Source organism: Miscanthus floridulus, chromosome 1 (assembly GCF_019320115.1).
Source record: "Miscanthus floridulus cultivar M001 chromosome 1, ASM1932011v1, whole genome shotgun sequence".
Classification (NCBI taxonomy): domain Eukaryota; kingdom Viridiplantae; phylum Streptophyta; class Magnoliopsida; order Poales; family Poaceae; genus Miscanthus; species Miscanthus floridulus.
The window spans coordinates 30,436,529-30,453,188 of NC_089580.1; the positions used below are offsets into that span (position 1 = coordinate 30,436,529).

Genomic DNA, 16,660 nt, shown 5'->3' on the forward strand with positions numbered 1-16,660 from the left:
TAAGGTTGACACGATGATTTTTCTCCCGAGGTTCACGTGTTTGCCAACACGCTAGTCCCCGTTGTATCGACCGCTCACTTGGTGGTTCGGCGGCTAATTAGCATCACCCGCTAAGCCCGCATGTCGGGCGCCGCAAGAACCTACCCCTTGAGTGAGGGTAGCTCAATGACACGCTTTACTAAAGTTGCTCTTCGCGACTCCCGCGGGGCGAGCACAATGCCCCTCACAAGCACTTCTCTGGAGCGCCGCACAAGCTTCTTGCGCGCTTCGACGGAGACCACCACCAAGCCGTCTAGGAGGTGGCAACCTCCAAGAGTAACAAGCACCACCGGCTTGCAACTCGATCACCTAGTGCCACTCGATGCAACCTCACGATGCAATCGCACTAGAATCGCTCACTCACACAATCGAATGATCACTATCAAGTATATGTGTGATGGAGGGCTCCCAAGCACTCTCAAGCATGGACACAAAGTCCCCCAAGGTGCTCAGCCCCAGCCATGGCCGAGGGCCACTTCTATTTATAGCCCCAAGGGCTAAACTAGCCGTTACCCCTTCACTGGGCAACGGTCGGGCCGATCGGACGCTCCGGTCGTGTTGACCGAACGCTGGACCTCAGCGTCCGGTTGCCCACAGACGACCACGTGTCCCGATTCCAACGGTCACTTGACCTGACCAGACGCAGCAGCACTCAACTGACCGGACGCTGAACCCCAGCGTCCGGTCGTTTCCAGTAAGCTCCCGAGCATGACCGGACGTGTCCGGTCGAACGTGATCAGACACAACCAGCGTCCGGTCACTCTCCAGCTACTGCTACACTCCACGTCAGCGCGACCGGACGCAGCCTGCCAGTGTCCGGTGCATTCAAATCCAGCGTCCGGTCAGTTGACCGACGCCAGCATCTTCTCCATTCTCTTCACCCTTGCTCAAGTGTGCTAACCACAAGAATTTGCATCCGGCGCAATAGAAAATAGACATTCCATTTTCCCGAAAGCGCCGAATCCCGACCCAAACCCATCTCAACCCTGCAAACACCACCTCCTTTGTAAATGTGCCAACACCACCAAGTGTACACCACCATGTGTATGTGTGTTAGCATTTTCACAATCATTTCCCAAAGGATATTAGCCACTCAACTTGCCACGCCACTCGATCCTAGCGACAATGCGAAGTTAGATCACTCGAGTGGCACTAGATGACCAATATGCAAACAAGTTTGCCCCTCTTGATAGTACGGCCATCTATTCTAAACCCGGTCATAAACTTCTCTACACACCTATGACCGGTGAAATAAAATGCCCTAGGTTATACCTTTGCCTTGCGTATTCCATTCCATCTCCTTCAATGTCGATGCAACACATGCACCAACACGATCAACAATGATATGATCCACTTCATATCATCATGTGATCATATTGGTTCATCGATCTTGACTTCACTTGCTCTTCACCGTTGCCATCGTCCATCGGCGCCAAGTCTTGCTCAAGCTTCACCGCCACGCGGTCCATCACTCCAAAGCCTTTGACTTGCCCTTCACGCTTGCAACCGGTCCATCAAGCCAAGTCTTGTCTTGATCTTCTCCACCTTGATCACATGACTCAATGTCATGTCTCATGTGCATTTAAGCTCCTTCATCATCACATGTGTGAGCTTTGCAACATCTCCAAGCCATTTTCACCTTCATGGCATATGTTGCTCACACACATGTACATGTGGACTAATCACCTGTGTATCTCACATAAACACAATTAGTCCACCTAAGTTGTCACTCAATTACCAAAACCAAACAAGGACCTTTCACCCGCCCAAGTACTAAAGCACGGGACCTACAAGCTAGCCTACGAGAAGGGCGAAATCCTCACCAACACTTGGAACATAGAACAGATACGTCACTTCTACCCTTAAATTCCCAAGCGTCATACAATTTTCCTCGAAATACAATAAAGAAGCGTTCTTTAATTGTTCTAAATTTTCGAGGAACCCCTGAGCCCATCGGTACGGGTTCGGCGTTACGATAACGCTGGGGGGAGACTCGACTCTGCCTCTGCAGAACCGAGCCTCCCTCGGGAGCTAGGGGGGAACCTCCCCCCCAAATCCCAAACTCTGTCTCGAACTCTGACAAATCAATTGCAAAAACCTAAGGACCGAAAGTATGCCTCGAGGCCAAAAGGCCACCGAGCCGCGAGACTGCCTACGCCTCTGGGCTACGGCAACTCCCTCACCACCTTTTGCCAGAGGGGCAGCTTGGGCTCCAAGGAAGTTTTTTGCAAGTGATATGTTCAGAAACGGAGTAGAGAGCAAGGGCTGGGAAACATAATAGAAAACGATTAAGATGCATATATACACAAGTACTGAAAAGGCCTCGACGGCCACAAACGTTATGGTACAATGATGTACGTCCTAATCTATTACATGACCCCTTTGGCCCAGGTCAGAATACGGGGTCGCCAGCGTCGACGGACGGCGTAGGAGGAGCCACCTCCTCTTCGAATAGTCGGGCCAGCGCCGTGCCAGGGGAACTCCTGATCGTCCTCTCGCTCCATGCAGAGGCTCGGGGGTTCTTCTTGCAAACTTGCCGGGGACCCAGCGACCCGCACTCGCACTCAAGGGCCCGGCAAATGCAATAAACTCCTCGCTCAACAGGAACAAAGCCCCTGGAGGAGTAAATCCACTCCTCCAGGGCCTCGGGGGCTACACCCGGCGGGTGCGTTCGCGCGCACCCACCGGAACCACAAGAACAAAACACAATCCCGACGGGAGCAGCTGCAAGCCAAGTCTCGACAAACCCTCGGGGAGAGTGCTCGCACTCCCCCCGAGGCTCGGGGGATACTGTCGGATACCATAAAAAGGGGTACCCTAAGCAAGAACCGAAAAGATTGCTTAGACCTTACAAATATCAAAGCCGAAGGACAACCACGGGGCCTCGGCCGATTCTCCGATTCGCCCCGCCGAGGCCCTCTCGCCGAGGCCGATTCACCGATTCGCCCGCCGAGGCCCTCTCGCCGAGGCCTTCTCGCCGAGGCCGATTCTCGCCGAGGCCGATTCACCGATTCGCCACGCCGAGGCCTTCTCGTCGAGGCTGATTCGCCGATTCGCCCCGCCGAGGCCTTCTCGCCGAGGCCGATTCTCGCCGAGGCCGATTCTCCGATTCGCCTCGCCGAGGCCCTCTCGCCGAGGCCTCCTCGCCAAGGGGCCGCGGCCTTCTCGCCAAGGCCGATTCTCGCCGAGGCCGATTCTCCGATTCGCCCCGCCGAGGCCCTCTCGCCGAGGCCTTCTCGCCGAGGCAGTCCCTCTGGCAGGTTGTCCCATCCATTTAATGCGCCTGAATGCATCCGCTACGTCAGCCACGACTGGTAGGGTACAGCAACAGGAGCGATGGGACAATGGTCAAATCTCCTTTTTACCATCCCTTACTAACGGTGCACGGGTTGCCATGCCCTGCGGACACACGCCCTGCACTTTTCCACCTAAACCGGGTACGACGCTGACCGTCGAGGCCCCCGCCTCATACACAGGTCACCTCCAAGGCCTCGGCAAATCAGGCCTCGGCGCGGTTAGCTACAACCTGCCAGGCCTCGGCACCCCACCAAGTCAAAAAATCCACAGGGCATGGCATGTCACCTACAGTGGAGGCCATGCTGACTAGACGTCAACAAGGACTCCTACGACTTCAACAGCCTCGGGCATGGCCTGCGTGACGCACCAGTGATCAAGTACCAATTGCCATTCCCGACACTGTGCTGCTACAGGGATAGAGTACTAGATCTTCCTTCAAGGCTCCACGTGTAGCTCTCTCATGTATTCCTGGCTCCCTCCTTACAGCTATAAAAGGGGGCAGCTAGGGCCATTTCTGGGGGCCGACTTCGATGCGCACGCACCCTCCCGCGCAAACGCACTCACTCAATTCACACCCACTCTCCCGCCGCCTGAGAGCAACGTCTCAAGCAGCCCGCACCGCTCCATGCCGAGACCTGGGACTAGCTCCCTCTCTCACCCAGCTTGTAACCCCCTACTACAAGCACTTCGGTGCAAGGAATACAAGATCGATCTCTCAGACTGGACGTAGGGCACCGATTGCCTGAACCAGTATACACCTTGTGTCTCTTTGCATCACCATCCGGGATTAGGGATACGCAGCTCAAATTCACTAGTTGGTTGGTTGAGGACCTCCGGTTCGAAACAACGACATTACTGTACAAACTAACTAGTATTTGAAAATTAGATAACATACCACCACGTCCATGGACAGAGTGGGATTTGCTGAAGACCGTGCTTAGTTCCTCGTCCACGAAGCTTACTCCTCGACTCCAAACTTGGAGGCGCAGCTCGTTGAGCTCGCGAGCAGCTTACGAGCTACCTCCGCTCGGCTCGTTATACTAAAGAGCTAAAACATTGGCTCGGCTCGGCTCGACTCGTTATCCTAAACCTTAGTTTCCGTCCAACCTTAGTTATGAAATTGCTGATGTCAGTCAAGCACAAGATTTTTTTTTCTTGTTACTTCTTAGGGACCACTTGAACAACAGAAACTTACTCAAACACAAGAATATGAATCTTCAGACGTATAACTTGTGCTTTTGTCCTGCTAATCAAGAGGAATTTCTGGAGCATCTTTTTTATTATGTCTGTTTGCTATGGTGTGTCGGGGTTTAGTGCATCTTCATGTAACCATGAATCCTTCTTTTTAAGTGCTTGAGGACTTTAAGAATGAATTGCAACCCCCTTCTTCATGGAAATTATAATTCTGTTACGCTGGAGTATCTGGATAGTTACGGAATGATCAAATTTTTGATTCATGGCTACAAGCATTGCTGTAATTTTGTTTATTTTTTATTACCTTCTTTGTTTCTCAACTCTTGCTCGGATTTGCTTTGTATCTCTCTTTTAAAATTCAATAAATACAGTAGGGGACACCTTCCTGTTTACCAAAAAAAAAGGCATCTTGGTGGATTGACATCGTTATTAATCCTGTTTTAGTCTTTTACATTAACAAAAAAAACACCTTTTGCTTCACAGAGCATCTCCAAGAGACTTTCTAAAACCCATTCTTTAAATCATCGTTTGGAGAGTCACTTGCATAAAAATCGTTTTCTATATCTTTTCACTCTCCAAAGAGAGTCATTCTCGTCTTCTATTTTTGGCTAGCGAGAAATCCGGAATAGAAGATGACTATATTTGGATAGCTACTTAGAGAAACTGTTGCAGGATAGCTTTTTTACCAAAATCTCTATTCCTAGCATTTAAGAATAATTTAAAGAGTCTCTTGAAGTTGCTCTCAGAAGCCAAATCTTAAATTAGCTGCTTGTTTTAGTTTTTATCTTCTAACCAAAAAATGAAAAGCAGAGTCTTTCAACTTACCCATAATATTTCAAAAGTTACTTACCACCGAATGAAAATCGCTGGTTACATGATGAACACCTCTGTCATCGGTCGATCGCTAACAATAACAGCGTTGTCTCAGTATTGTCTTTAGCGTATTGTCTCAGTATTTTGCTCCAGAGCAACATTGTTGCGTTGCATAACGCCGACAGTCCACAGCCGTTCGCAGACACGCGATCACCAAAAAGCCCCAGCCTTTTTGCCCTTTCCGCTGGCCACTTTTCCCCGGCGCTGCACTCTGCACGGCTCCGCAAAACACCTGCCTGACCTACCCTGGCCACGCCACGCCTCCCCAAGTCCCCAAGTCCGCGGCCGCCGGAGCACCGAGCCGAACCGAACCCAGACGCACGCCTCGTGCAACAACGGCTCGGCGCCACGGAGAAGGAGAAATTCCCCGTGACAAGCGCGCGCCTCCTCCGCCCGTCGCCTCGCGCTGCCCTGCTTTTTGATGAGTGGGGACTGGGGAGGCGGAGGGCGAGGACGCGCGGGCGCGGGCGCGGACGAGAGAACGGGACAGGAGCAGCCAGCCATGCACGGCCGGCCGGCCCGCCTTTACCCTCCCTCCCCCTTTCGACGCTTTTGAGGCCGAGCCCCGTCTTTTCTTCCATTCTTTTGGGCCCCTGCTTCGCTGCTTGTGTGTGTGTGACCCTAAACAAAGCCTAAACGCACCAAACGGAGCCTTGTCTTTAACGACTGTTTGTCTTTGGGTAGGGTCTAGTGATCTACTAGTAACATTTTTCTGTGTTTCGTGCAAGTGATCCATTTGGTAGTAGATAGAAGTGGTACTGTGGCAAGAGAGTAGTTCTAGATGGGGTCACTGCTCACTTTTGGAGCCAAATGGCATGTTTGCCCTGGTTTTCCTCTCTAGCGGGGCCAAATGTGTGCATTGCAATACAGTAGTAGTAGTACTATATACAGTACTTTTCTGCCGTTGTTTAGAACGCAGGCGTTCCACTGAATTCCTGCATTAGGAAACTGCACTTTCTTTACTGAAATATTAAAAGGTCAGGTTGTCTCATGCACATCCACAGTTGAGACAACCGATAATCCTGCAAATTCCAGTTTGTACTACTCAGCACTATCCATCTTTCAAGAATGCAGTTTTGAATTTTGTGATGCCTCATTAAGGCCGTTCGCTTCGCTAAAAAAAAGTTGAAACACTGTTCGGTTGATTTGTTGTGAGAGAAAAACACCGCTTCGGCCGGTTATAAGACAAGCGAATGTATGCTCAGGAAACCAAACTATTATCAAATCAAACTAACAAAGGGCATTCTGCTTATCTTCATAAAGCAAGCTCATCTGCGTGGGCCGTGGGGGAAGACAGTGCAGTACAGAGATTTGGAGCGCTCGTGTCATGTAGATCTAGAAACCTGCCTGCACCATTAACAACTCCAAAGTACACTGTCCACTGCCACCAGCATCAACCACCAAGATTAAGCAACCTCGCACAGTGTCTCAAAACGGAATAATATCCTAATCCTTTTGTCATCGTTTGATGTGCACATCAGCCACCACTCACACACCAACTGCTACTTGTATGCTGAAAATCTCTTGCACAAGTTTGGTAGGGAACGTGCTAGTTTTAATAAGCTTTTTTTGATGTTTTGTCAGTTTGGTGACACAAGGTTTGGCGCTATTAGGAGTTGGAGGCATTAGGCTTGTACTAATTAATATACTCCCAAAATCTCACTCCAACCACATGTCTGATGTCTCAATGTCTCATGGCCCCAAAACTGTTACTGTATCAGGGTTGGGGTAGAAAAGCATGATTAGGGCACAAATTACCAGGTTGGTTGAAAAGGTTTCCCTTTCCCTACCCTAGTTTCTCTGCCTGCAAAAACATAGAAAACCCGGAGGAGCAAGGTTTTCAGACCTGGGCATGCGGAAAAGGTGCAGTGGTTAACCTATTCATCCATCACAGCAAGGAACCCCAGGAGAGGGAAAAAGTCGTGTGTGGCGTTTCCACGAGGAGATGTCACAGTCAACGGGCTTTTTGCAGGCTCGCCACTAGCGTGTCACTGGTGCTGCTTGTGCTGTATATATACACATACACACGCAGTGGGAGTGGATGCGGAGCAGTTGGATCGGAGAGAGGAGAGGAGAAAGAGAGGGCTTTGCTTTCCGTTTTCCTCTCCAAATGGCTCATTAGTTCTTGACCGGAAGAGTGAAGGGTGGTGGTGCGGTGCCGGTAGATGGATGGCACTCGTTGGTGTCGACAGTGCTGGGTTCCTTGGAGCTTAGCGTGACTTCAGAAGGCGCCATTTCCTTGGTCTTGGATCGTCCGGAGCTTCACTCGTGCTCGGCTTGTTCCTCCCTGCTAGGCTGCTACTGAGTTCCGGGCGCTCGCCACTTGGCAACAGCAACTAATCTCTGTAAGCTCCGTTCTGCTCCTGTTTCTGTTCTTCGTCTTCGTCTTCGTCTCCGTTGCTGTTTGCTTGGTCTCTTGCTGGGTTTGTACTTAGACTGGTTTGCATTTTTTTTTTATTTCAGTTCTTGAATGATTCCTAAGCTCTGCCACAGGATGGAGGTGGAGGCTCTGGAGAAGAAGGGGCACACAGCTTTTGCCAAGGCGATGAAATCTTTCAGTTCTTCAGAACGGTATAGGCGATCCAAGAGGTTGGTGTCTGAAGGCTTCTGCATAGTTCTTTTGTTTTTTGGTTCAGATGGAACAACGCTCAAAATGTGATTAAGGTTTTTGAATGGCAGCTATTTTGAGGATACTTTGCGTTCTTCAGACAAAACAATTGTTCTACCTTTGCCGGTAAATACCCCCTCCTGCGTACTCATCAATATTGTACTGTTCAATAAATGCAAGGTTCTCACTTGTCACAACATAGTTCCTGTAGTTTTGATTAATTTGTGCTTAATCTTTTCTCCCCAGCAAGTTGTAAAAGATAAGGTGAAAAGTGATAACAGTAAGGAAGCTCAACCTGGGAGGGGAGCACAAAGCACCTTGAGAAAGGAGGTTGGTGTAGTCTGATTTCTTTCAGATAGTTTTTACTGCTGATAAGAACTTGCATTTCCATCTGTGTGGGCTGCTGAAATGGAACAATTGTTGTGGCCCTTTTTGGCTGCACTGCCAACAGCTACAAAACAATCTATTTTGGACAAAAAGCAGGAGCACTGCTCAATCATAGAAGAGAAGCAAGATAAATTTTTTTAATCCAAACGATTTTGATGGCATTTGTACTTCATTTAAATGCCACAGCATATTGTTCACCGACTATTCTGACCAAAAAAAAAAATCTTAACCTGCTGCTGCTTCTCGTTTTTCTACTGATTTTTCCATACTGTGGACTCATGAAATCACCTGATGCAGATTCTGCAGCTTGAGAAGCACCTCAAGGATCAACAGGTTGTGCGCGGTGCACTAGAAAAAGCTTTAGGGCCTAACGCTGCTCAAGTCAACTTGTCACCAGAGAATCCAATGCCAAAGGTAACTATTTTTCGCCCAGGAACTATTGTTAGTCTGCTCTTGTCCCAACTTTTCATCACTCATCAGGTTAACCACATTGATTTTTTCAGGCAGCTAATGAATTGATACGGGAGATTGCCACATTGGAGCTCGAGGTGAAGAATATGGAGCAGTATCTCCTGACACTGTACCGAAAAGCATTTGAGCAGCAAGCGCCTGGATTTTCTCCCCCTGATGCAGCTCCTGCATTTTCTCCCCCTGATCGACGGGAAGCTCCGAAGCTGTCAGTGAGCTCACGTTCCGGGCAGCTCCAGGAAACGCCCATGGCATTGAAGTCTTGTAAGAGTAGAGGGGATGCAACACTCCGGTCCAGTTACCCGCCAGCGCATAAGAAATGGAATGATCCATTGGCAGATTGCTGCACATCCGCTTGCTCTGATAGAGTGGTTGATTCAGATGTCCTCCGCTGCCAGTCTGCGTTGTCATACCGTGGAGTTTGTTCGTCCAGGATATTGCCTTCAGAGGATGATTGTCTTGCAAGGGCTCTTCGCTCGTGCCACTCACAGCCTTTCTCATTCGTAGAGGTAATGAATTGCTCCATGATGAAACAACATTATGGCATTTTAAAAAAAAACTAGTTTATCATCTCCACATGCATGATATAGATTTTTCAATAACAAAATAGTCACCTAAATTTGAGTTGTAGAGAACTTGAACTGAGTGGCCACACCTCCCACCCAACCAATTGTGATATGCTTACTTTAATTTATGAGAAACTTGATTTAATGTGCTTATACAAGATTATGAGAAAATTGACTGAAAACCATGGCTCAAGTAGCTACTATCTGAAGCTGCTGTATAGGATTTTAAGTTCATTGTTATGTTTTGAGCAGGAAGGAGAGACCAGGGCATCAGGAATGATAAGCTTAGCAGAGTATCTAGGAACTAATGTAGCCGACCACATCCCTGAAACTCCGAACAACCTGTCAGAGGAGATGGTGAGATGCATGGCGGGGATATACTGCAGACTTGCAGATCCTCCCTTGGTTCACCATGGCTCATCGTCTTCGCCATCGTCGTCGTTCTCCTCGACTAGTGCAATTTCTCCACAGTATGTGGGGGACATGTGGAGTCCCCATTACAAGAGAGAAACGACTCTGGACTCCCGTTTGATAAACCCATTCCATGTCGAGGGTTTGAAGGAGTTCAGTGGACCTTACAACACAATGGTTGAAGTTCCTATGATTAGCCGTGACAGTCGGAGGCTGAAAGAAGCCGAGGACCTGCTCCAGACTTACAAGTGAGTTATATTTCTGCTCTTTGGTCGATGGAAATGTTCAATTTGTCAGTTAAATTTTTTTTGAAACTTCAACGGGGGGATTGCTCCCCACCTGATTTCATTGATTTATAGCTTTGATATCATAAGTACGGGGGAGTTTACAGACGCCTGAGGAAGGGACTACTTTGAAATTTTATATTACATTTTGGATGGAGTTCACCGACTGTCAGTTAAATTTTGATACACCATTCTCAACTGATTTCGATATTTCAGGTTGATTTTGTACCGGTTGGAAGCTGTTGATCTGAGGAGAATGACAGATGAAGAAAAGATAGCATTCTGGGTCAACATACACAATGCTTTGTTGATGCATGTAATACTCTATCGATGCAGTTCGCCAAAATTTCTTAGCACTTTACGTGCTTTGTTCTTGATGGGGTCTCAATGTAATACTTTCACAGGCTTATCTGAAGAATGGCGTCCCACAGAACAATTTAAAGAAAACATCCCTACTTGTTAAGGTAAAGTGAAAATGCTTCCTCTGAAGCATCAATGGGAGGGTCCTGCAACCCAAAGCACAAACCAAATTTCTTTCTCCTTTCGCTGACACATGTTTCAACCACAGGCTGCCTGCAAAATTGCTGGACGCAACATCAACGCAGCCGTTATCCAGAGCATTGTTCTTGGATGTAACACACATTGCCCCGGGCAGGTATAGCAAGAATGCATGATTAGGTCCAAACCCGGCTAAAAGCACGATGTTCCTACTGTACTGATTATATGCCTCCACACACAGGCATGCTAATTTCAGTTTTGGTCCTTTTAATGCAGTGGCTACGGACGCTGCTTTACCCCAGGATCAAAAGCAAAGTGAGCAAAGCGGGGCATGAGTGGCGAGCCTTTGCCGTTGCACAATCAGAGCCTCTTTTAGGCTTTGCGCTTTGTTCCGGCAGCCATTCTGATCCCGCGGTAAGCAACAAGTTCCGCAAACTTGGTGTCCCTGTACCTGAATACCTTCTTAAACAAACTTAGAAATCGATGCTTACTTTTTCACAAGTCAATATGGACTCTGTGTGAGTACGTACGTGTTTCATTTCTTGGCAAGCCTTTTAAGCACAAATCTGGCATGAAAAGCTGCACATTTCCTATCCTATCAATCTATCATGTCAGTGTCACATTAGCGAAACAGGCTTACCAATGAATCATGAGCCGCCAGCTTTTGGGTGATTGGGAACGTTGTTAGGAATCTTTCATCTGCCATCATGTTAGGAATCTCGCGCTGATGCCTCAAAGCACACTGCTAGTACTACCATTATTACTGGATGTGCTAAGCCAAGCCGACCCCTCTTTTCTGAATTCTGAACGCAGCATCATCATCTCACTTTGCTTTGCTTTGCTTCGCTTTGGTTGCATTGCATGCAGGTGAGGGTGTACACTCCGAAGCGGCTGTTCCACCAGCTGGAGGCGGCCAAGGAGGAGTTCATCCGGGCGACGGCCGGCGTGTGGAAGGAGCAGAAGCTGCTGCTCCCCAAGCTCGTGGAGGCGTACGCCAAGGACGTGAAGCTCTCGTCGCAGGGCCTCGTGGACATGGTCCAGCGCTACCTCCCTGAGAGCATGAGGATGGCCGTGCAGCGGTGCCAGCAGGGCGGTAGGTCGTCGGGCAAGGTCGTGGAGTGGGTGCCCTACAACCCGGCCTTCCGCTACCTGCTCGCCAGGGACCTCGCGTTCCCTCACCTCAGCTGACCCTGACGGTTGGTCGCGCTGAGCATCCATGGGCATGGGCTCCAGTAGGTGTTACTAGTATATGAGTGTCATAGGGTTAGAAGTAGAGATTAGAGAAGGGATCATGTGCAGCTTTTGTGTGGTGATTATCAATGGCGTGGCGTGTAAAGAGGCTTTTGTAGATGATGAACAGGAAACAGGGGAAGAAATGAGAGAAAGCACGTTTGACAATTGACTCTATTTGTGATATGTCCCGTCGCCTTCGTTATCTTGTTCATGTCATCGCCACGGTCACCTAGCCTTCCTCCCCTCTCCATTTTTTTTTGATAAGGCTCCTCTCCAGAATTAGATTTGTCAGATGATGAGCCTTATGGTACGCTACACTGAAGGACGATACCCCATTTTTTTTTTGAGAGGAAGGTAGCGTATTAATTCACTTTAGAAGCGTTTACATCAACAAATATAGGAGGGGGACTCAAGTCATATATATCTTCCAGATCCAAAAGTACATGCAGATTTTGAAGCATATGAGCCTCCCTATTAAAATTCATACCTTCATGTGCAAACCGTACTTTGATCTTTGATGGATGTCGGAGAATCATCATATAATAAGGACACCCAGTTTTATCAGACAGGGCCGAACTTTAAATTAGCCGTTGGAAACGAGAGTCCGGGGAGCTGCCGCTGGAAAGGAGAGTCCGAGGGCCTATAACGGACCGGAATGAGGCCCAACTTTGACACAGAGTTTGGGCACCAGAAGGCTCATGAAGTCGGGACTCGGGAGAAACACCTAGCGGCCTGGTAGACTTGAACGTACCAGCTCCAATTCCCGAGTCCTCGCTTTTCTTTGCAAAAAAGAAAAAAAAAGTTGGGACGCATTCAAGGGATTCTTGAGAATTTGTTCCATTGAAAATTGGACGTTTATGCAGCTCTCTAAAATCACAGAAAAAAACATCACAGACCAAATTAGATGGCTGCTGTTTAGCAATTTCTACGTATGGAATCTGTGATGGTTGGTGGCATGTATAGGCGTATAGCAAGTTAGTTGCCCTTATTCTAAAAATGTGAGCAGTTGCCACCAATCCGTATGATCACATGATGTGCTAGCCAAAGTATTTCCCCTCAAAATATAGCTTGAGCATTCTCACTTACGTATATTGTGTTGTGTGTGTGTGGTGGTGGTGTGGGTGTGGGTGAGGGTGGGGTGGGGGGGGGGGGGGGGGGGGGGGGGGGGGGGGTGCTGGGTCTCAAGAAATTTGCTGGCAACAGCCTCATGTTCTAATGATGCCCTGATGCATATTATGCCATTTGATAGTGATAACATTCATCAAAAATACGTTATCCCCCCCCCCCCCCCCCCCCCCCCCCCCCCGAAAGGTGAGTTAATCAAGTGATTCGGAGCATCTCCACACTTGATTTCTGTTGCTACCACATCTATGAGCGATTCTGTCCTTGAGAGATTCTTCTCCATCTTACAATGCTTACTCTAACAAAGTTTTTTTTCCTAGACTAAGATTTCTGTAGCTATCACGTATTGAGTATAGTTACCCCAACAACATATCTCATTTAAGACTTGTCTGACTGCACTTCAATCCACCCCAATTCTCGTGGATTAGGAAAAAATGAAGGATTATTTGGATGCATCCACATGTGTTGAGGTGGATCGAAGTGTAAGTTAGTTTAATTTCTATCTTAATCCAGCCCAACATATGTGAATTGAGGTGGATCCGTGTATATAGCCAAACAAGCCCTGGGTTGGAAAATTATACATGCAAATTAAGGTGGATTACAATGAAACCAAACAATCCCTTAAATTTTTAGCCGGGGTTATGAGTAGATCTCATTGCCTATTTGCTAACCCTAGAAGTGAAGGACATGCGACGACGGCGATCGGGGGTGAATGCAACATCAGGCTCCCCTGATTGCAACATGAGGCCGAGAGGGGGCGCTCGAGCCCTCCTACCCCCGTCTGAACAATGGATCATGTTAGATTTGCACTACTGGATCATCTTAGATCCGTCATTGATGGTGAAAGATGGCCAGCTAGCAAGGTTTTGGCAAGGTCGTAGGAGCGATGGTTGGCGCGGTAACGTTTGTTGTTACGAGTGTTAGTTTATTTCCCCCTCAATCCCTTTCAATTCCCATGAAAAATGGGTCTATCAATGGAGCCCTAGCTAAAGGCGGGATGGGAGCGATGGTGAGGTGGCATGCATGGATTAGCTTGGGGGATTGAGAAAGGAGAGAGCTAATTGTAGAAGAAGCTGAAAAATAGGGTACCAGGAGGCCTTGAATCACGTCATACGTTAAGTTCGTTATTTTCCCATCAAGAGATGAAAAGGAGCTCTCAGTTTCTTTTACCGGCACAAGTCACAACCAAAGATTTCGGACTGTTTCGCTGAAATTTGACTATTACGGATGCTGATTTATTGTGACAGATATTTTTCTTTGATGAAAAGTATTACTGAAGTAGGCCTGAAAAACAAGGCGTTCATTTTCACAAACAACGAGAGATTTATTCCATGACGCACGACACAGAGCCTGAACACGAGCACTAATAAAAGCTGAGTTCCAAACTGTGACTGGGCACACCGTACGGAGATTCCGTGTATTTACACTTGCATCTAAACCTACACGTAGCGTACACTCTCATCCTGTTGTCGCCTAAACCAACGGCGCCAAAAACGCTACGCACATTTCTCATTCCTGAGCTCTGCGTCTACAACACTTCCTGCTCCATCGATCTCCGGCGCGGCCACACCGTCCGACCAAGCGCCGGCGAGCGACTCGACACCACCAGAGGCACATATGCCGAGTGGAGGCTCGATCTACTCGCTCTCCGGGATAGCGGTCAGGTCGGGGGAGAACCTGAACGCCCTGCCGCCCCGGTACGCCACCCTTCGCTTCTGCGCTGCGCCGCGTACGGGCGAGCAGACCGCGTCGGCCGCCGCGTACTCCTCCTCGGGGACCGGGAACACGAGCGGCGCCACCGCACCGCGGCGGCGGCGGCGGCATGGCGAGGACGGCTGGGCGGCCGCGGCCTTGACGAGCGCCGAGCTGGCCCTGACCGCGAGTGCGGCGACGTCGTCGCGGGTGAGGCGGCGGCGCTGCATCTCGGCGGGGAGCACGAAGTAGATCTGCCCCGCCTGGAGCTCCTCCCCGGGGGCGACCGCGGCCACGGCGACGGGTCCCCCCTCGAACGCGATCCCGTCGGCGTCGCAGAGGAACCACAACGCCCCCTCGCCGTCGGCCGCTTGCAGCGCCGTCGCGGCGGTGGCCGGTGGGACGTACTCCCGGAGCTCGCCGCTGGGCAGCACCACCCTCGCCGTTGCGGCGCCCTCGTCCGCCGCGTCGCACGACACGCAGATGCCCATTGTGCAGTGCAGCTGCAGCAGTAGGAAGTGTGTGATCTTGTGTAGTATGCTGCTGCTTCGGTCCGGTCTGGCTTGCGGGCTGCGCTATCCTTGATTTCGTGTGTCGCTGCTTCTCTTCTCTGCTGGAGATGGCGATGGCCGGTGAGGGAGGAAGACTCGAAGAGGGCGGCTATATATAGCGAGAGGATGATGGAGACAGAGCGCAGGGCCAAATATCATGCCGGCTACGATGCTGCTTCACTGTCCAAATCAAATATTTATTTCTTTTAATTGAGCCGTGAAGAACTAAGCACGACAGTGTGAAGAACTAAGGTTCCGTTTGTATACCAATGGATTCCAAGAATCCAGATAAAAAAATTGTTAGAATCTCAAAATCTCTTCCAAACATCATAGGATCCTAGAGAAATCTTACACGTAATCCAATAAAATCTCATATATAACTTTTATTCACAATCCAGATTTTATAATCTCATCCAAACATGCCCTATGCACGACAGGGCATGGTATCGTTTCAAAGGTTTATTTATTTGCTAAGCGTAAAACATGCAAAAAAAAATCAAGCTTTTTGGCGCCACTTTGAAGTTCCGACATGGTTAGAGCGTGTTAGAGCAAAATTTCAGATCGAAAATGTGTGAAGCATAGCTTGTTGGCAACTTAGTATCCTGGCGATGTTTCAGGCTGAAAATTAAAAAAAAATATTTGTCAGTTGTCAAGTGGAGAGTCGGGCATTTCTGGTAGGGAATGAACTTTATCCATTAAAAGTTGAAAGTTAAATTTTGTAACTCACGTTTTGAATCACAAGCAAAATCTTCACATTTAAATGTTAAGTGTGAAATTTGAACATTGACCACGTTTGAAACTGTTTTTTGGGTCTGTGTTGCAGCTGCTGGTGTTGTCCACCCCTCCCACACAAATGGCTAAACAAACTGCACCAACCAGCCAACAGCAACACTTCAGCAACAACACCTGAGTGTCTGCCTGCTACGACAGCCCCTCAGGAGGTTGAAGCACCAGTGGCGGACACCTGTTCCCGGCGATGGCTGCTCAGTTGACGACGGACTTGTCTCTGATGTCGCCAGTGCAGGGGCCGCCACAACTCACGCCACCACGAGCGGGAGCACCCGGCGTCGCAGATGGTTGCACCACAACCAGCGACGCGACGCCCACACCACGCGAAGCTGCCCGACGTCTCGCACGGTTCACTGAGGAGGTGTAGCTCGAGCAAATATCGCCATTAATCGCCAGCCCACCCAGGCAGAAGGTGGCAACCATAAGGCAACCTCTGCCAAAACGGAGCAGACGGATTGCCGCTCAGCCGCTGGCGCACATTCCGACCTCCAAGCGGGGCGAGGTACTCCTCATGCAGAGGATGGGCTTTGCACCGCCGGCAGCTCCAATCTCATCCGCGTCCAAGCGAGCTTACGACGACTTTTTCGTAAGGAACTGGTCGTCGAGCGAAGTGGAAGACCAATGATAGGACTAGTAGAAGACTCTTCT

At 49.2% G+C, this 16,660-nt stretch overlaps 2 protein-coding genes across 5 annotated transcripts; one reads left to right on the top strand and one right to left on the bottom strand.

The window, feature by feature from the left end:
* The first annotated feature begins 7,232 nt into the window (after positions 1–7,232).
* Positions 7,233–12,006, top strand: LOC136477349 (uncharacterized). 4 transcript variants are annotated; one of them, XM_066475476.1, is made up of 12 exons: positions 7,233–7,748; positions 7,867–7,992; positions 8,068–8,137; positions 8,258–8,341; positions 8,696–8,812; positions 8,902–9,375; positions 9,685–10,091; positions 10,344–10,443; positions 10,532–10,591; positions 10,696–10,782; positions 10,902–11,039; positions 11,493–12,006. In XM_066475476.1, exons 2-12 carry the CDS (start codon positions 7,874–7,876, stop codon positions 11,811–11,813), a joined length of 1,977 nt encoding a protein of 658 aa, XP_066331573.1. In that variant the 5' UTR covers positions 7,233–7,748; positions 7,867–7,873; the 3' UTR covers positions 11,814–12,006. The 4 variants fall into 4 exon arrangements, with proteins under 4 accessions (XP_066331573.1, XP_066331589.1, XP_066331579.1 ...); XM_066475492.1 differs by having other exon boundaries at positions 7,234–7,748; positions 7,897–7,992; XM_066475482.1 differs by having other exon boundaries at positions 7,235–7,748; positions 8,083–8,137.
* A 2,289-nt stretch (positions 12,007–14,295) lies between these two features.
* Positions 14,296–15,298, bottom strand: LOC136477368 (uncharacterized). The gene has a single exon (XM_066475511.1). It carries the CDS (start codon positions 15,161–15,163, stop codon positions 14,618–14,620), a length of 546 nt encoding a protein of 181 aa, XP_066331608.1. The 5' UTR covers positions 15,164–15,298; the 3' UTR covers positions 14,296–14,617.
* Between the last annotated feature and the right edge of the window lie 1,362 nt (positions 15,299–16,660).

What these genes read in the sequence shown, in the direction of transcription:
- LOC136477349 (XM_066475476.1), top strand. Translation starts at nt 7,874, where the DNA reads ATGATTCCTAAGCTCTGCCACAGGATGGAGGTGGAGGCTCTGGAGAAG. An exon ending in AAAGCACCTTGAGAAAGGAG is followed by an intron (nt 8,342 to 8,695) that starts GTTGGTGTAGTC and finishes CACCTGATGCAG; the next exon opens with ATTCTGCAGCTTGAGAAGCA. An exon ending in GCAGCCATTCTGATCCCGCG is followed by an intron (nt 11,040 to 11,492) that starts GTAAGCAACAAG and finishes CATTGCATGCAG; the next exon opens with GTGAGGGTGTACACTCCGAA.
- LOC136477368 (XM_066475511.1), bottom strand. Translation starts at nt 15,163, where the DNA reads ATGGGCATCTGCGTGTCGTGCGACGCGGCGGACGAGGGCGCCGCAACG.